This window comes from Leguminivora glycinivorella, chromosome 7 (assembly GCF_023078275.1).
Source record: "Leguminivora glycinivorella isolate SPB_JAAS2020 chromosome 7, LegGlyc_1.1, whole genome shotgun sequence".
In the NCBI taxonomy this organism is placed as follows: domain Eukaryota; kingdom Metazoa; phylum Arthropoda; class Insecta; order Lepidoptera; family Tortricidae; genus Leguminivora; species Leguminivora glycinivorella.
In genome coordinates this window covers 17,189,492-17,210,224 of record NC_062977.1, presented here as the reverse complement: position 1 = coordinate 17,210,224, position 20,733 = coordinate 17,189,492, and the positions used below count along the sequence as shown (strand labels likewise).

Below are 20,733 nucleotides of genomic sequence, written 5' to 3'. Positions count from 1 at the left end.
AGAGTCTTAACTATCCTGAGGTCTTTGAATAAATAGCACTGTAACTGGTATGTACTTCAAAATTTATTTTAGAAACTACTCCATACCATACCGACTTTAAACGGTTGGGGGATAAAGTTGATATGATGATAAGATAACTCCCACTGCACGTGGATTATCACAAAATAGCATTGTCGGGCGAGATCAGTTCTTAGGTGAGGTGACCAGTGACCACTGAATTATCTATAGTAGACCAGGAAAGAGGATTGGATTTTGTTAATACCTATTAAATGTTTTTGTCATAATGAGCAATATATTGTTATATACTACTTTCATTTATTGATTACTTCAATCAATTTAATTATCTTATTATTATATCTCAATAATATTGAATTTTAGACCTAATAAGATCCATAAGGGATCATTTTGTTTATCTAATTAAGATACTTTTCTATTAGTCATCGATTAAAGGTCCAACCTAAGCTTATTAGTCTGTTCAAGTAGAACATATTTACAGACATGACAATATATTGGAAACAGAAGGGATTGTATACAGTTGTAATTATTAATTTTAATGAGAATTGTCATTTGCTGTTTTCCACAATATCTGTATAGGATTTGCTAATCTCAAGGAGCTTATGCACATTTTGTTGTCTAATTATGATCTTTATTAATCTTACTGCAGACATAAGCATAAAACATCAACATAAGAGTGTGGTTAAAGTTATCACAGCCCCTAAATAATTACATTATATGTTCTATATATAATGCTGTCCTGCTAGTGATTACCACCTCGTTTAGTATTGTGTTATAAATTTCTTTTTTGTGAGAAATACTAGAACAAATAAGTAAAATAGTGATTAATACCTAAAACGTCATATTTTTAAATATACCTATATATATAAACATTACATAAATTATTAAAATACAACACAATGGAATTAGGTTTAGCTAGGGTAGCAAGCTAGCAAGTTAATTGATTAATTGGGAAGTAACGGACTAACTACTTGGTATAGTTTGTAAGTAAGGGACTATTTTGCTTGGTTAAGTGATTAATTAACGACTTTTAAATAATGCTTTTTAAAACCAAACAGAGGCTATCTGGTCTAAATACTCAAGTCACCGTATAGCGACAAAGGTTTTAAATAGAGGTTTAGGTAATGGACTTTCAGCTCCAAACATGCCTCAGGATGCACCAGGACTGGGAAAATATTTTTGCTCCCATCTTAGAATATTAATATTATATACAATCAACGATTAGTACCTGCATACAGCAGATACAAGGTCAGTCTACTTATTGACAATTAAATCAAGACTTTGAAACTTATAGTCTCGAATTATTATTATTATATGTCCTATAATATTTATTTATTTATTCATATATATGGCTAGTAGGTATAGGTAGGTAGGTAGGGTAAAATAAGTTTATCGAGGACAGTGATATCCTCTGAAGTTTATATGTAAAGAGTAATAATAAAACCTTTCATATTCTTAGGTCAATGGGTGATACCCAGAGGCTATGTTTGTATGGAATATAAATACACAAGGTATAACTATGACTTCATATATATCATTTATGTCGAACATATTAAATAATTGACAAGGGTAACAAGCACACAATGCCCGTGTTTTCTTTTTATGTATGTTTTATAGACTATTTAATACTAAATGATTAGGTATTAATTTATCTCTATTATGTCTTTTCATTTTACAAATTATAATTATCATGTCTCACATTAAACACCTAAGGTAAAAGTCATGAAGACACTGCTTAACAGTGAATAAAAGGTTTGGTAACGCATGGGATGCTTCAGATAACTGGAATTTACCAATATATTATATTAGATATCAATATTTGTTATACAGGTTAAGATATTTAACTCAGTAGATGGGTTGCACACACAGGTTGCTCCTAGTAAGGACCTATTACAATAGCAGGATAGACCCTGCAGACTATTTTCCTCGAGTCAATTCTACCTGAAATATTTCACATAGCAAGTAATGCTATTGCTTTTTAGTTTACTTTCGATACAATTTGATCCATGATATATGTATATATATTATATACAACCATAATGCCTGTCAGGAATACAAGATTGTAGGGCTTTTTGAGTGGATTTCTGAGATAAATTGTTTTGTAAATTATTTCATTACCTCTAAACATCTACAATGTTATTATATCCAGGACAAAATACAAATATAATGACAAGATTAAACGAACTTACCTGAAGTGAAGTTCAATCTTGATTATATGAAGTATTTTGTCCTGGATAGGGATAGTCCCACCCTCCTCGAGTAACCATGAGTCCATGGTCACTTCCCATTTAGTGCGTGATTACTCTAAACTATATGAAACGTCAGGGTGACAGTTCGTGTCAATTCTTTTCTTTTTGGCATCTATAAACGATTCGCGAGGTTTGTAGCGCTGGCGCGGGATAACTACAATGTTATTATATCCAGGACAAAATACTTCATATAATCAAGATTGAACTTCACTTCAGGTAAGTTCGTTTAATCTTGTCATTGTCTGGTAATCCGTGGACCCATTCAAACGTCGGTCGACACTTTTTGAAGTGAAACTTCTAATGCGACTGCCAATTGACAGCGCGTAACACTCAGTCATTGTTCCTTTGCGTAAATGCCGCTCACTCAGCGCGTAACATTCTATCTCAACGCGACTCACTCATTCCATTCACTTATTCAGTCAGTGACAGAACAAAATGCCCAGAATGGGTTTGAATGGTGGAATCGTAGGTTGGAATGTATGTGTTTTATATTTAGATCGAGTGCTAAATGAATTTGGAAAACGTGATGGTCACTTGACAAAATGTTTTTGAGGTTATGTTAGGAAGTTTCACTTCTTCCGCGTGATTATTTCGAAACATAAATATTTTATTCTGTCAGCTTTTGTCGTGGTTTTCTGAACGGAGATCACTAGTTTTTACCGGGGATTACGACACAGACTACTTAATAAGTATTAAAAGGGTGTTACGGCAACGAAATTGGCATTTTTGTATACTTAACTAGTTTTGCTTACGACTCTATATGAATAGGCATTATGGTCATAACGTTCATATACTTCATATTTCACATACCTTCTGATTTGTATGTAGATAGATAAATTGCGTAAACAGAAATAGACTGCTGTGCAGTAGATAATTTTTGACAACATATAATAAAGATTTTGTAAAATAAATTAGGTGGGTACCTGAGTGCGCACTCTGAGACATTTCTAGAGCCTCTTTCTTCGCGTTGGCTATATGCAAAATAAAGTTTACATTTCAAAATCTTGTAAAATAACATTGAAGCAAATAAAAAAGAACAACAAGTAGTATACATGTAACTTTGTATTTTAGCATTGCAGCATTGTCCTTAATGGTTTTGAAAATGCAAAATAAAATAAGGTATAAAATTGTAATTGAAATAAATTGATATTTCTCGTTTTCAGGATAGCCCTAATTTTTATGAACCTTGAGAATAGTATTGAATTTTGAGTGATAAAAATGCCAATTCGTGATACCTACAATATAAGCAACTAAAAAATAAATTGGTTTCTGGAACTAATTATAAACTGTGTAGCTCAACTTCAAACTTGAATCGTATCGTATGCGTTGATTATATAAAAGATATATCTGAAAGATAATCAACCTTATAGCAGAATGGATTTACCGAAGTTTGAAGTTAAGACAACTGGTGATTTGATGAAAATATAATATCATCAGTATACCTAGATATTTTTCTGGCACGAACGTCAAGTTTGACGAAATAAAAACATCAATAAGAAATTATGTAAACTATTAAAATATGATTCGTTTTATTATTATTGGCCATTTATTTTCAAACATGTGACATTTGTATAAAACATTAATGTCATACACACGAATTCAAGCCTATATTCCCTAAACGGGGTAGGCAGAGCACATGAAACTACTCAAGATTCAGTGTCACGGCAATAATTCATGACATAATTATAATAATTAATGACATGATTATAATAATTAATGACATATTGTCATTGACATATTGTGTTGAGTTATCGATGAAAAAATGTCGGAAGGAAGTCACTAGTGTCACTTCGTTCGTGCCAGAAAAATATCTAGGTATAATAATCAGTATCATCACTTCACCAGCCTGTGTATGTAACCATGAGTGAGGCTTCTCTCACAAGAGGGTTTGAGCGGTGTCCTTACGCCAGCCCAATAGCAATAAAGGATTTGACACACACTTGACATTTGAATTGAATGTGTTTGGATTGGAATATGTATGTATGCATGTTTCGCGAACACCGAAGTGGCCAAAGTGTGGGGATATTTTTTTTTAAATTATAAATGGACTTACTCTTGGCCACAGACTAGCCAAAGGCAAAGACGTGGCCTACGATGGAGTGAGTTCGCACAGAAGTTGCCTGTTCACCCTAGATTTGAAGGTTGCCGGGTTATATGAGCTCGGAAATATAGTCGCCGGCAAGGAATTCCACTCATAGAAAGCGAATAAGAAAAGATGAAGCAAAGCGCTTCGTGGGAATTCGCGGAATATCTACCAATTAAGTGCGTTTTCACATTATCCGATCCTATATCGGATGTAGGACCGACATCCCATACATTTAAGCCGCCATCTTTGATTTTTGTCTTTGAAATCCTTCCGACATCCAATATCGGATCGGATAATGTGAAAACGCACTAAGGATGGAAACCGGCCGTGCGTCTAAGAGTCCGATGGTAGAATAAAGGGTGGGTATTTTATCAGTGGGTACTTCAATTACGGCGCAATTAGAGATAGATGTCTCATTTTGCGAACTTCGGTGTTCGCGATTATAGCCCTGTATTTAAGCTTTAGTAGTTTCATGTGTTCTGCCTACCCCTTTATGGGATACAGGTGTGATTGTATGTATGTATGTATTTAAGAGCAGTTGAGGGCCTAACCAAGATGACAATCGTACATCGACAAAGTGCTCAAGGAACAGAAAAAAATGTATTGAGAGTCTACGAAAAGTTACACAATATCCACAGGTTTTTAAAATTTTCCGATAACAGTTTTTATCCACAGTTGTCATTTTGGTTCAGTCCTCTGGCATCAAATATTATATCGTGCAAAAGGTCCCACAAACAAGCTGGAAAGTTTATCAAAGGTTATACAGAGTGGGGCCTGTAACAAAGGCGAAGAATTGAGCTGTAGGGTATTCTCCTTATACTGATCAACATTTGTTCAGTGACTTTTAAAAATTATGAAGTCTTTAAATTTTTAATTTTTCATACAAAATAAATATTAGCTTCAATGTACGCCATTATTTTTATATTAAAGGAAAAAAGAAGTTTTTTTCCTTTAAAAGGAAAGGAAAGGAGTTTTTTTCCTTTAATATACAAATGTTGAGAATCGTTAGTTTCTGCTTGTTAAAAATAAATTTACGCCATTATTGTTGTCATTGACGTTGTCTGTCACACTTTAGACTTAACAGAATTCGCAATACATTACCTCTTAGAAAAAACTTTCAAGGGTGATTAAAATCAAAATACAAGTTATTTTTAAAAGTCGCCGAACAAATGTTGATCAGTATAAGGAGAATAGCCTAGAGTTCAATTCTTCGCCTTTGTTACAGGCCCCACTCTGTATAAAGCCTGGCCAGAAATATATGACTATTATCAGGAGGGCGCTGTTATTCTGATGTAGGAATGGGGTGACAGTTTAGTATAGTCTGAAGAATAGTTCAAACGAAATTCCGCAACAAGGCGTGTAGTCAATATACATATCGTAACTACTTTGAAAAAATTTCGTATCTCAAACTGCTCCTCAAACACAAAACGTAGTAAGTGTATATGCATTCCATACATACTTAATACGTTTTTCTCTTCATTTACAGAAGAAGATACAAGCTTTTTTCAAAGTAGTGTCGATATAATATATGTCTGGTCAGGCTTTAGAAGCAAAATTGGGCTACCATGCTAAAAATATCACCAAAATTGAGGAAGTCGATAATATTTCAGCAGACAAGTTCTTTTGGCTGCGTGAAGATAACAATAAGTCTATTATTAACTAGGATTGAGATAAGAGGTAATCTTACCCATAAAAGCAGACGGAATGTAGGTGAGAAAGAGTTTTTGACTTCGAACAGGGACACCCGTTTCTGGATCTTGCATTTCTTTTATTAAACTTTCCATCTGAAATGAGAAAAGGGTACAAATTAATATTTATTTACCACATACACACAAAATCTTAGAGTAACTTATAGATAGATAGATAGATACTAGATAGATAGATAGATCTTTATTGTTCAACCGTGTTACACAGGTGTTAATTCATTACATTAGTAGGTTACAACGGTGACCCAATTCGGCTATACAATTATCACTTAAAGCTAAAAAACTATACTAGGTATACATTATTAGCAATCATGTCATGGCGAATCATAATTATCAGTCATATCTTTCAAAGAAGTCTTTTAAGGTATAAAATTCATTGTTAATTAACCATTTCTTTAAACTAGGGATAAATTTGGAGTCCTCTAACATTTTTAATTCATCTGGCAGCTGATTAAAAACTCGATGCAGAGATGTATGTGCTTTTTCAAAGATTTTATTATTGACTTGAGGCAGTTTTAAATCATACTTATATTGAGAGCGGAGGTTGTCACGGAGGGAAGCTAATGTTACTATACATACTCGTACTATATACTTTAAACTCTTTTTAAGAATTCGTCACTACTTTGAAAAAATCTCGTATCTCACGCTGCTCCTCAAAGTTAAAACGCAGTAAGTCTATATGCATTCCATACATACTAACTACAATTTTCTTTTCATTGACAGACGAAGATACAAGTTTTTTTAAAAGTAGTGACGAATTGCTCCATCAAAGCGGTTTGCTTATACATACTCGTATAGGGCTTACGGCGAACCAGGTTTGACTTGTCACTTCCCTTTCACACTTACGTGCAAATTTACAAGTGCGTCAAGTGTCATGTCATGGGCAACCGAACATGGTTCGAGATAGGTAGGCTCTCCACAATGTGCTAGCAAAGCTTGTCCAAACACCTAAGAAGGTACAAGTATAGTTCTCTCTCTCCAAGTCTCCACATATACTTAAATATTGTTTTGTTTTCCTGAGGCCTAATAGAGTCTACTTGATTTTTCATCTGATTTGAACTATTTTCTCATGCAATAAGGTACTTCAAGGAAAATTTGGATTTATATATTTCCATGGTGGACAAGGTTGCTTTGGTTCTGGTTTGGTCCTTCGATCCGGATTTTCAATACCTCTAGCCTCTGTTTGAAAAGTAATAACCTCCTATCAGGTACTCCAACATTATACACATGAACATTTATCATCCGTCCATCACATAAAAATCCTATATTTAAAAAGTAGTCAAATTACGTGCACGTTTCGCCACCATTATTAAAACATTATGTGCCTAACAACGGGGCGCACGCGACGCGTGCTCGCTCGCGTAACAGCAATATTTAACATGACGTGTACGTCAGAAAACGCACATCCGTCTAATTGTACGGAACTGATTCCGTAAGCTTTTATCATTATGAGTAAGCGATTCTGCAATTCATAGTTGTAAGCAAATTTATTTATTTATTTATTACTAGCGTTTTCGCGCAGCTTCGCTTGCGTTTAATTCGAAAATTGTGGAATGCTCTATACAAACTTTCACCCCCTATTTGAGAAGTGGAGTGTTAGAAAGAGACAAAAAGTAGCCTATGTCACTCTCCATCCCTTCAACTATCTCCAATTAAAAAATCACGTCAATTCGTCGCTCCGTTTTGTCATGAAAGACGGACAAACAAACAGACACACACACTTTCCCATTTATACAATTAGTATGGATTACGGCGAGGTTACAAAATGTAAATTGGATACAAATATACATTTCTATAACAACCAAGCACAACATTCAAATAATTACGAATATGTTGTATTGTTGTAAACTGGAAGAGATTGCTTATGAGACTGGTTTCTTAAGATTGGAGATTTGACGATGTTTCGGATTTCTCTAAAAAATCCACGTACTGTTTCTAAATAACCTATTGAGTACCTCCTCAATAGGTTAGTTATTTTCCTAAAAATTTTGACGAGCCTCTGCAGCGTGCCGTGGAATTATTTAAATGTAAAAGCAATGTTTAAGAAATTCTGCCTTATAGAGATACGTTTTCTGACTATGTACATATTTTAAGTAGGACGTTACGATACATATTTCCCGTCAAAAAAAAAATAGTATTTAGGTGGGTATTAATTTATGGAATACCTAGTGTGATTTACCCTTCCTACTTATCCATCATATACTATATACTATATATACTATATCCATACTAATTATTATAAATGGGAAAGTGTGTGTGTGTCTGTTGGTTTGTCCGTCCTTCGGCAAAACGGAGCGACGAATTCACGTCACGGGACTTTTTAAGTGGAGATAGTTGACGGGATGGAGAGTGACAAAGGCCACTTTTCTAAGTCATTTCCCTAAAATGGGGGGGGGTGGAAGTTTGTATGGAGCAATTGGAGCATTCCGAAATTTTCGAATTTAACGCGAGCGAAGCCGCGGGCAAAAACTAGTATGTAGATAAACGTAGTAATTTTTCAGTTAAACAACTCTAGAGTCGATATTCTAGAGTCTCGCCAAAGTTACAAAATAAAACGCGACTTAACTTCTCGAGTTAAAAATAAATCGAAAGCACAAGCGATCCAACGTTCAAGGCGACAGCTTTTGAATGTAGTGACGTCATTTATGTCCTTTTAGGTCAACGTGCACTCGAGCCGAGCCGAGGGCCGCGCTCAGCGCCCTCGAGCCTCAAGCCTCCTCGAGTCAAAGCCGATGCAGCTAACGCCAAACTTGATCACACCGCAACGGTGAAGATGCAATCGGTAGGGATTGGAAATCGGATTACGTCCGGTCGGAGCGGATCCGGCAGTTTTATAGGGATATCAAAGATGTAAATGACAGATGTGTCCAAAGCCTGTATAGATGACATGTACATATTATAATTTATATAGATAAATACATACTTATTGTGGTATTCCAATAAATGGCGGTGTGCTGGCAACACTCAGTTGCTGTCAACATGGCACCGGTCAAGTGTGTGAGGTCGGATAATGCCGTACAGAGAAATAGTTGTTTTATTTATTACAGAACTCCTCCCTTTGATATAATATATCAAAGGAGGACAGTACACTTATATACAATAGAAAACATCCATGACTCAAGAACAAATATCTGTATTCATCAAACAAATAAATGCCCTTACCGGGTTTCGAACCCAGGTTGACCATCAGCTTAGCAGGCAGTCACTACCGACTGCGCCAGATAGATCGTCACGGTCAGCGTGCACTCGAGCCGCGCTCAGCGCCCTCGAGCCTCAAGCCTCCTCGAGTCAAAGCCGATGCAGCTAACGCCAGTCTCGATTACACCGCAACGGTGAAGATGCAATCGGTAGGGATTGGAAATCGGATTAGGTCCGGCCGGAGCAGATCCGGCCGTTTTATAGGGATATCAAAGATGTAAATGACAGATGTGTCCAAAGCACAGAGAACCTCCTATAGAGTGGCAGTCTTGTATATTTGGTTCGCGATACGAGTCACCAGTGTTTGGGGTGCGAGGAGCGGGCGGGGAATGTGTTAAGCGCGCTGTGATTGGCCGTTTCAAGGACGGCGGGCAGTCGCGCCAGATGAAAAGGGACAGAAGTATGACTGTCCCTCTACTGACGCGTAAGTGGCCAATGTAAGTTGACCTATGCCGGCTCTGAATAAATTATAAATATGACTTATTTGTGGAATGTAATGCCGTCTGTTTTTAAATTTGAGCTTTTTGTTACCTTTCCACACCATTTCACACTACAGGTGGACATCTTTAAGGCATCAAAATACCCTTTTCCAATTTTTTTGTGCGAAAAACACGCGCTGCTTTCGGGTCTGTTACTTGGTCGATACTGATCGGGCACGGCGAGCGCCCGCGCTTATATCAGTGCAAATACTAGGAAGGCTGGCGACCGCGAGTCGTCTTGTAATAGATGTCTATAGGGGTTGGTCTGTGGTCCAAAGCTTGCCTTATAGGTTACGTGTACATATTATAATTTATATATATACATAGAAAATATCCATGACTCAAGAACAAATATCTGTACTAATCAAATAAATAAATGCCCTTACCGGGTTTCGAACCCAGGATGACCATCAGCCAGGATGATCGTCACGGTCAACGTGCACTCGAGCCGAGCCGAGATCCACGCTCAGCGCCCTCGAGCCTCAAGCCTCCTCGAGTCAAAGCCGATGCAACTAATGCCAGACTCGATCACACCGCAACGGTGAAGAATTGAAGATGTAATCGGTAGGGATTGGAAACCGAAATCAATATTGGATGAATCCGGCCGGATCCAGTTTGTTTCAGGAACATAAATTTTTTATTGACTGATGCTTCGTTTGCGTGACAAAATATTTGATCTGTTTAACAGTAATACAGGACGCATATAAAACTTAGCAATGGAAAGTGTAACAAAGAATAATGTCAATCTTACTGTAAAAACGAAATTGAAATTCAACGAATTGTGTCAAATAGATTTTCTTAAATCTACCTACTACTTTTTAACCCCCGACGCAAAAACGAAGGGGTGTTATAAGTTTGACGTGTCTGTCTGTGTGTATGTCTGTCAGTCTGTCTGTCTGTCTGTCTGTCTGTCTGTCTATCTGTCTGTCTGTTTGTCTGTCTGTCTGTCTGTGTGTGTGTCTGTCTGTGGCATCGTAGCTCTCGAACGGATGAACCGATTTTGATTTAGTTTTTTTGTCTGGAAGCTGAGTTAGTCGGGAGTGTTCTTAGCCATGTTTCATGAAAATCGGTCCACTATGTCGCGGTCGGGGGTTTTTTCAAAATTTTAATTTTGTAGTTAGGTTATTTATTCGCTATATTGCTTTTTAATCCGGCCAAACCGGATCGGCTTTCTATAGCGATATCTAAAGATTCAAATGACAGATATTTCTGTTCTTTAAGGGGAGACCTTACACAGATCAATCTAGCCCCAAACTAAGCAAAGCTTGTATTATACGTGACGACACGTAGAAAATACTTATACATAGAAAATATCCATGACAGGAACAAATATCTGTAAACAAATAAATTAAGGTGCATTAGGGTAATTCCGAAAGTCGTCTAATTTCGAAAGTCGTACAAAAATCACCATTATTTCCATCATATCAAGATTCCCCTTACGGAATTACCAGAGCATTTCTGTCATTCGGAATTAGCCTAATGCACACAATGCCCTTATCGGGATTCAAACCCAGGATCATCAGCTTAGCAGGCAGGGCGCAGGGTCACTACCGAGTCTACCGACTACCCCATGCAGATCGATCGTCACGGTCAAGATCCACCGCACAATGGTGAAGATCGGTAGGAATTCGAAACTGATCGGTTTTAAATTTTGGGTCCGGCCAGGCCACGTAGCCGAATGGCATTTCTCCGACGCCAAACGAAAGCGATACGCTGCTGGCTCTGTCGCGCCAATACGCAAGCGCGATAGAGATAGATATCTACTAGCGCTTCGTTTCGTGAGCGTTTCGTGAGCGATTGTGCCATTCGGCTAGCCACCCAGAGCGGAGTCGGCTTTCTATAGCGATATTAAAAGATTTAAATTACAGAATTTTCTTGTTTTTTTGCGTGTTTTAAGATATGAGGACCTTTTTAAGATATATTATGTTGACCTATTTAAAAAAATATACATTGGAAACTGGATAAGTGGAACCTGGGTAAGTGGAAAACCTCTTTAAGTGGACCCAAGTTCTCGCTCCCAGTCCCTTAGCAATGAATTACCTCTACAAGTGGAATTTTGGGACCTCTATAAGCGGAATCCATTTTTTCGGAAATTTCTTATTTTTACCTCTGCAACTGGAAGTAGTCTTCTCCGAAACCTCTATGAGTGGAAAAGCTTGGCGTTATTAAATTTGTATTTTTAATAAGTCGCCATAAGGAAGGTAGTTTGTTTCGTTAACATTATGATTTGTTTTAACTATATATTTTGTATGAGATTACACTTCGTTCAGTTTGGTTTTAGCTGCGGTGCGGTGCCGTGCTGTTAGATTAAGCAATGCCTAAACACACAATCAAGTGTTTATCTCTTCAGGATAAATTAAAAAAAATCGGATTTTTTCATTAAAGTACAATCGATATATTGATTTATTTAACCATACTGGTTTCTCTTGCATAAATAAATATTAGGAGTGATTTTGTTTAAATATAAGTTACTTTATAACAAAGGAAAGATATTGTTTTTGTATAACAGTATTGTGGATTATTTACAGTATTGCTTTTGAAGTCAGGATCACATACCTATTTTTTGTTCATTTATATCTACATGCATATTAAACAAAAGATACATATTTATTTGACCATATACGTGACCTCTATAAGCGACATTACTAGCATCGACAACCTCTATTAGTGAGAGCCTCTATAAGTGAGAAAACGTTTTATTTGAACCTGGTTAAGTGGAAAACTGGATAAATGGAAAACCTGGATAAGCGAAACTAAACAGCCGGTCCCTTGCGATTCCACATATACAGTTTCCACTGTAATATAAAAAATCGCGGTAAAAGGTGGCACATTATACCTAATTTCAATATCACTACAGAAACGAACTTTTACAATCTAAAACATTTATTAGGCCGTTGCTTTTACGTCATTTAAAACGTGTAAAGTGTTGTGTTAAAAGCTTCAACCATTAGTTTTTGATACTTTAAAAATACATTATTTAATGCTTACTTGAACCAAAAAATACACACAGTTTTCGTGATGTATACGCTTTAGAGTAAGTTTTATTCGAAATAGTCAAAAACTCACAGTAAAACCTTAAGTGAATTTATTTTTTCACCGCACATTTAATTTTCAGTCACCGGATTACTTCCTAAGAATACCAGATCCGGCCGAGTCGCCGGATCCACCGGATTGGATTGCAATATTTGCAATCCCTAAATTCAGTAGTAATAGCTCAGATTGAAAATATCGATCGCGCTGTGTATTGGCTCCGTGAAATTGGGTAAGTTAATGGTTCCTATTCCGTTTAGCTGCACCGGCGAAATTAGATTTCTGTTATTGGCCTCTGTAGGCGCGTTGTTCGTCTGTTTTGATTTGAATGGTTTTGTTGATATATGTATCGATTCAAAAAGTAGAAAATATATACATTTTTATACATCGCGCAAGAGACCACGCTTCAAGTCGCGCTAAATGTATGTAGCCCGCCAGAAAAACATATAAGTAGAATAGAAAAACGTAGCGTAGAATAAATTTACTGTTTTGGGTCACACTTGAAAACACAACTTCTGCTTATTCGGGTTGTTTTCTAAGATTAATCTATACGATGATGATTACCAGCATTTTATTTAATTTGGATACAATTGCAGTTTAGGAAAAGTCAGTAACTTAAATTCTTTTACATATGGATGTTTTTAAACACTTAATTTGTTTCTGTATGATACAATTTGATCAACTGTTTTTTCTTGCAAGTTTAGTTAAATACAAGTTTACCTTCCTATATGACTGATATGAAATATTAAATAGGTGCTTAGTTTTCTCATGAAATGTAGTCAAGCATGGTTCTTTATGGGAGCAGAAGAATCGGTAATACTCTAGGGTTTTAGAAGAAATGACAAATCCAAATAGAAACGAATAGCGCGCATCGCAAATAACCCACTAACATTTTATTGATTCAGCAGAACGTCGATTACCCTAAAGATATGATAGTTGTGTAATAGTCGGTTAAACTGTTGGACTAAGCGTGTTAGTGGACGCTGATTCGTCCCCGGAGACGGGAGCGCGAAGGCTAAGGCGGTGACGTCACGGGCCCGATCGATCGCAGCTCAGCGGCGCCGTTCCTACCTCCCACCGGCAACGAGCGAACTGAAAGCTTGCACCGACCAATAAAAGAAGGATCTGCGTTAGCGCATTTTCTTTAGGTAACTAGAGCTCGCTATACGCCAGTTATGTAAAGAATTTGGCACACGAATACTCTGACAACGTATGGAATTACATGGCCGGGTCACATCCCGCGGTCCGGACCTCGGTACCGCTCGACACGCGATTGTTTTGTTTTCAGACGCTAGATACACAATGTTAAAGACAATACCTATTGCGATCTATCAGGATTAGCGAGATTAAGATATGGATCGTTGAAGGGTTGTATTGTTCATTTATTTTCTTGCATTGACGTTGACGATGTTATATAATGATGGTCGGATATTTATACTAACAATAGTTACAATAACGCATAATGAAACGGAAGTTGGTATGCAAAGTCATTTGATAAAAGATACCTTCTTAAAATTTTAACAAGGGTTTATTTAAAACTACTTAATTATATCTACGCGAAATACCTGATTGATATATGGATTTTTTTGAATTTAGGTTAGTTTTTTGGCTAAAATATCTACACGTACACCGTTACTAGGTACACACTGTCGTACTTTCATAAAAAAATGTAGTCTACGTTATTAGTAGTCGACTCCATTTAAACTATTATGCGGGACCATTTGCTGAAACTGCCATCATTAATCACTTCAAAACAGTCAAGTCGTTAAACTGTGGACTAGAATGCCCTGTTTATATACATAGAATCGCCTGATATACTACCGTGGAACACAGTGTTCGATCGTGGCTTGCATTGAATGAAGGAAAGCCCCAGTTTAAGGTTGAATGTATTGAGCCAATCGGGAGTGAAGGACGGCTAGGTGGCGGCGAAGTTGCGGACTTACTCAGCCCTTTTATTTCCCCGCCGACCCCTCTTCTATGAATAAAACCGGACCTGAAAGCCCGCAATCTGCTCCTACCACAAAATATGGAAAAGATTAAAAAGTCTCCTCGAAAACTCGTTTCAGCGATCGCTACCCGCATAGATAGCCGTTGCTAACTCATCATCCGACGTCACGGAAATATGGCGGACCCATTTCGCTTTTTGTCTCCTTGCTCGCTATCTGGCATCATCCCAAAACTCTCGAAGGCTTTCTTATAATCAGGTTCTCGGTTATTGTGTGCAAAATTTAGGCGGAGATATTCCACCCCCTGGGAAAAAATCTTCGTTGAATATTTGTGCTTAATTTAGAATAAATAGGATCGTGATGTTATGATATTTAATGAATAGAACAGCATTTTGGAACAGAATTGTTTTTCCTGTTATTCGAGTCACCATTATGTGTAGGCTCCGCGCCCGCGGGACAACAAAGGGTTGCAGCCGAGCGTGTGTGGCGTCGTCACAATCAACAACGGGAGTCGTTAGGTTGTAAATCACAGATATCAACGGCAGGAACAATAAGCGGTTTCGCTATTTCTCGCTGTACCGTTTTCATGTAATAGCTTTCGCAAATTAATGTAATGGATCGGAGTTATCGAAGTGGCTGTCGCGCCGTATTGTGCGCTCCGTCACGACCGGGCTGCCGTGACCACGGCACATTCAAGGTAATGGCTTCCGAGAATTATCAACAGAGATTAGGTCGGACAAGTCCCCAAAGCATTACCGGAGCTTTATCGCCAAATGACCTTCGTCTAGACTCAATCAAAATTGTTCCACAAAGAGGAGCATGCCTTTTGCACCGATAAAACGATAATGATTTCGGAAAATCTTTATTAACATATCGACGACAACAACGTATAGGGTACAATCTGCAATTTTTTTTTTTCAGAAAATTGTACCTTATCCACCAACGTACAAGGTGCTATCTGCTACAAGAAAAAATCGCAGATTGCGCTTTGTACGTTGTTGTCGTCGATATGCATGACGCTATGAATACGGAAAGAAGAGGCCAGCTTGTAGCCGGGTGAATCGATTTTCAGAGGCGCCGTTCTAGGCTTTCTTGTTAAAAATAAATAGCAGGGGAAAGGCGTTACTTCTAGAATCGAAGTGATGCATAATGTAGGGGTAAAGTGGCCGCCGCACCGAAATAGAAATCAAAGTGCTGGGATTTATGAGAGGCTGCTAAGTACTTCGGTTTAACCTTCAGATTTTAGTGATTAGTTAGGTAGGTACAGGTAAACTATTTGATTGTAAAATAAAGGCAGCAAATATTAACATAGATTATTTTTAAATGCTGTTACTTGTTTTGTTTTTTAAAGGATTTCGAAGATCTTAATGGCATATAGAAGCACCCGGGTAATGTTTGTGTTTAGGAATTTGGAGTACAAGTACTAGAGTCTCATCGGACTTTTCCCTTTCCGCACTTTTCTACCTATATGGTAACTATATTCAATGCCTGCATAATGCATTTATTCTTTATTGTTTCTTTTTATCGTGAATTAATACGCTCACACATAGTTGGTACCTAAATACGGCCAGAAGACCTGTATGTATATTCCACTTTTCATCATGATCAATAGACTACTCTCAGGTGAAAATATCTATTTGAAAAATAACAACTGCACTGCCTACCTCCACAAACGCGATTAGGTACATGGTAATCATATGCTAATTTCGAGTCGTTTCCTCATGCCTTTTAAAAGTGACTTTTGCTGTTGTTGAATGTTAAACTACTATAGGCGACTTCCATGACTCTGCCGAATGTCACATGGAATTTCATGTCCAACATTAGAGAAATGTTATTGAGGGCAAAATGTCGGTATTTCGGCATGTGAGAGTTCTATGGCTGTGGGGCTAAAGTATTGGTGCGGGGTTTACTACAAGCCGACGCACATGGTTTTGCCACATGGACCGTCAAGCCCTACAGTAAAGTACATATACCTTATCGAAGGCAAGGGGGCGGTGTCGCGGCACGTAAGAGAGTTCCATAGCTGTGGGGCGAAGAGAGGGGCGCGGGGGCTCCTATTTGTATCATCAAGCCCTTAGTAGGCTCATATTATCGAAGGCAAGGGGTCGGTGTGTCGGCCGGCACGTCATAGTGGTCCAAGGCAGTGTGGCGGAGGGGTTCTGCGCGTTGCGCGTGCTATCCGACCTACATGGCTCTGACGCATGTACCAACATCCTACAGTAAAGTAGACTCACCTTATCGAAGGCAAGGGGTCGGTGTCTCAGCACGTCAGAAAGTTCCATGGCTGTGGAGTGGGAAATACGCCGGTGCTGCTGTATAGTGTTTGTATCATCAAGTCCTACAGTAAGGAGGTAGACTCACCTTATCGAAGGCAAGGGGTCGGTGTCTCGGCACGTCAGAGAGTTCCATGGCTGTGGGGCGAGGGTAGGGCGCGATGCTGTCACTGGCTGACCGTCATCACCCTATTTATAACATGTCACATGGGTTCTCAAGTACAACGGTACACCCACCTTATCGAAGGCAAGGGGTCGGTGTCTCGGCACGTCAGAGAGTTCCATGGCTGTGGGGCGGGGGGTGGGGCGCGGGGGCTGGGCGCGTGCTAGCCGACCTCCATGGGCGTCTGCCGCAGGGGCCGCATGCCGCTCGCGCCCGCGCTGCGCCCCCGACACCTGTCGACAAACGATGCGATATTCTTCATTTTCTATAGGGAAGTTTGCCAAAAAAATTACCAAATATTTAAATGGTGGTAGTAGTAGTAGGTAAGTAGAAATTAAAAATTGGCTGTGACAGACGGACAGACAGATGCACGAGAGATACTTAAGTGTTCCGTTTTTCCTTTTTGAGGTACAAAACCCTAAAAGCAGGCAAAACTGTAGTGTCGTCCGCTTCGATTCAATTTATGTAAGAAAATGGGATAACACTACAATAGTTACAATATTGCTACTTTCTAATCCTTTCCTTTTTTAACCCCCGACGCAAAAACGACGGGGTGTTATAAGTTTGACGTGTCTGTCTGTCTGTCCGTCTGTCTGTCTGTCTGTCTGTCTGTCTGTCTGTCTGTTTGTCTGTCTGTGTGTGTGTCTGTCTGTGGCATCATAGCTCCTGAACGGATGAACCGATTTCGATTTAGTTTTTTTTATTTGAAAGCTGTATTAGTCGGGAGTGTTCTTAGCCATGTTTCATGAAAATCGGTCTACTAGGTCGCAGTCGGGGGTTTTTTCAAAATTTTAATTTTGTGGTTAGGTTATTGTAGAATGTCAACTATTGTCCCGGAGCTGTAAGTTCCTCTTTTTAACCCCCGACGCAAAAACGAAGGGGTGTTATAAGTTTGACGTGTCTGTCTGTGTGTATGTCTGTCTGTCTGTCTGTCTGTTTGTCTGTCTGTCTGTGTGTGTGTCTGTCTGTGGCATCGTAGCTCTCGAACGGATGAACCGATTTTGATTTAGTTTTTTTTGTCTGAAAGCTGAGTTAGTCGGGAGTGTTCTTAGCCATGTTTCATGAAAATCGGTACACTAGGTCGCGGTCGGGGGTTTTTTCAAAATTTTAATTTTGTGGTTAGGTTATTGACACATGACAGCGTCCACAAAACGTAAACTCGCACGACCTAACAAAATTTTAATGTGTCAAACATGTGAACTTATAGCTCCGGGATAATAGTAGAGTCATTGTGCTGGTTTTTTCCTGTACAGGTAAGTACCTAACCAGAAACGATTTTTTTTGTACCTACTTACTAAGGTCCGACCGAGAACGATATTTTTGTCTCGGCCGAGAACGAGACCGAGACCGAGATTCAATTTGATTCTCGGCCGAGACCGAGACCGAGACCGAGAATTTGTAAAACAGTGAAAAAACATGCAATTTTTACAAAAAAAAGGTTTTCATAATCGAAATTCGCTTGTTAATCAGGAAACCAAGAGCATGTCGGGCCCTGCTTAGTGTTTAGTTCCGTAACTACCCAAACCTACCGCACCCCTTACCTATCTACCGTAGCAAAATAGACTATGTCAGTGACAAACTAGTACGAGTATACGGTTCGCCTGATGGTAAGCAGTCGCTTCCAGCCTTAGAGGCATGCAATTTCAGAGGTTTTCACGCGCGTTTAATACCCTGAATTTTTGTGACTTTTTGCAAGAACTTATAAAACAGGTTGACGAAACGTGTTTTCTAGGGGTAGTTTTCCAGGTTTTTTTTTATTTACTAAGGTTTACTTTGATTTTGACGTATTTTTAGGCACATGATTCAAAGTTAAGGGAGACAAACTAGTTTTTTTTTTTCATAGCGATTATTTCCAAAATATTATGTATATCAAAAACATGATTATGGAAAGCCCATACTTATTAAATAAATCAAAACGGCATCCACAAAGCTTAGAATTTCGTTCGATATTCGTCCATAATTCGCCATTTCTATCATATAGGTAGGTATTGTTCTTTCTAGCTGATTTGATTTTTCGCGTCGTCGTCGTCTAGTCGTCTTCCACACACATCAAGTTGTCGTAAAAATTTTACACTCTTTTATGAATTATACCTAGGTATTTGTTTGTTTTTGGCATACAATATCGATAAAAACCCTTTCAAAATCACTAAAATCGGTATACCAAACGGGCGATGTAACCAACGGAAAGCTAAAAACCGGACGCGAGTGCGCAATAAATTCAAAATCACAGTCTCGGTTTCGCCGAGAATCTCGGCCCATTTTGGCCGAGAACCGAGACCGAGATCTCGGCCCGATTTTCGGCCGAGAATGCCGAGACCGAGACCGAGACCGAGATCTCGGTCGGACCTTACTACTACTTACACTAAGTGTTGCAATGATTGTTGCAAAAAAGGTTTATAATTATTATTATCGCCAAGTTAACGAAAACTACCAATGAACGGAAACTGGCACAATGTTCTGTTAGGTATTTTGCCTGTATTGTGCGTCATGTTATGTACTTTGTTTTTTAAACCAACACACACAAAACATACCGAATATTTATGCGTTAAAAATGGTAAGTGGAATTTTAGTGGCACAAATTACAATTATGAATTAATTGACGTCGATTCACTAGGATGTGTTTCATAAATATGTAAAACGTTTTTCTTAAATTTATTTCAACGACACAAACTGCATTAATATATAAATATTTATGATTATGACTACTACGGATAAAATACTTAGAAGTGATCATTTTCTATGAATTATGCACATCTCATAAAGGAAAAATATATGCGAAATAAAACTAAATAAGCTGTATACAAAGTAGCACTCAAGAAACGCATTCATAAAATGATAAAAAATAAGTAAATAGAAATATATGCATTCATTGATATATTTTGATATTGCTAAAGAAATTAATACATTAAAGCTATCTAGTACTACAAATAGAACAAATACAGGACTAGACAAATACAGTTTAATGTTACGTATACAATAATGACAATTTATAACAACTAATTATTGAATAATGTTAACTATTATTACATTAAAGACGAGCAAATTAATCGCATGCCTCATGATTACCAGAACGAAAACTCAACGAAACACACGTAAAAAAGTACAATTTCAATGTGGTCCGTAAGTGGATATGCTTCTACACTTCCAGCTTGTCCAACTTTTTGTACCCGTTTTTAGTTCCCTGAACGCATCGCAATTATCGCAGAAATAGAAAGTAAAAACTTGCAATTTATAGCCTTTTTAGGGTTCCGTAGTCAACTAGGAACCCTAATAGTTTCGCCATGTCAGTCCGTCTGTCCGTCCGTCCGCGTAAATTGTTAATATTTGATATTGTTAAAAAATGTGTTTAAATTTTTTGGTTCAAATGTTAGAGGGAGGGGGGGGGGGGGGGGGGGCTCTAACTTTTGAACCACAAAATTTAAAAAATATGAAAACAATCACAAAAGTAGAACTTTATAGATAAAGACTTTCTAGGAAAATTATTTTGAACTTGATAGGTTGAACAGTTTTCGAAAAAAATACGAAATACTACGGAACCCTACACTGAGCGTGGCCTGACGCGCTCTTGGTTGTTTTTTTACCATTAGA

The 20,733-nt window shown here is 38.0% G+C and overlaps 1 protein-coding gene across 6 annotated transcripts in view; it reads right to left on the bottom strand.

Moving 5' to 3' along the window:
* Window positions 1-20,733, bottom strand: part of LOC125227975 — a 44,501-nt gene that overhangs the window by 11,127 nt on the left and 12,641 nt on the right. For 3 of the 6 annotated variants that reach the window (XM_048132407.1, XM_048132406.1, XM_048132404.1), the window contains 3 exons: window positions 17,220-17,378; window positions 6,038-6,134; window positions 3,188-3,235 (listed from right to left, as the gene is read on the bottom strand). In XM_048132407.1, coding sequence (XP_047988364.1) covers window positions 3,188-3,235; window positions 6,038-6,134; window positions 17,220-17,267 — 193 coding nt within the window. In that variant the 5' untranslated portion in view covers window positions 17,268-17,378. The other 3 variants (XM_048132408.1, XM_048132405.1, XM_048132409.1) reach the window with 3 other exon arrangements.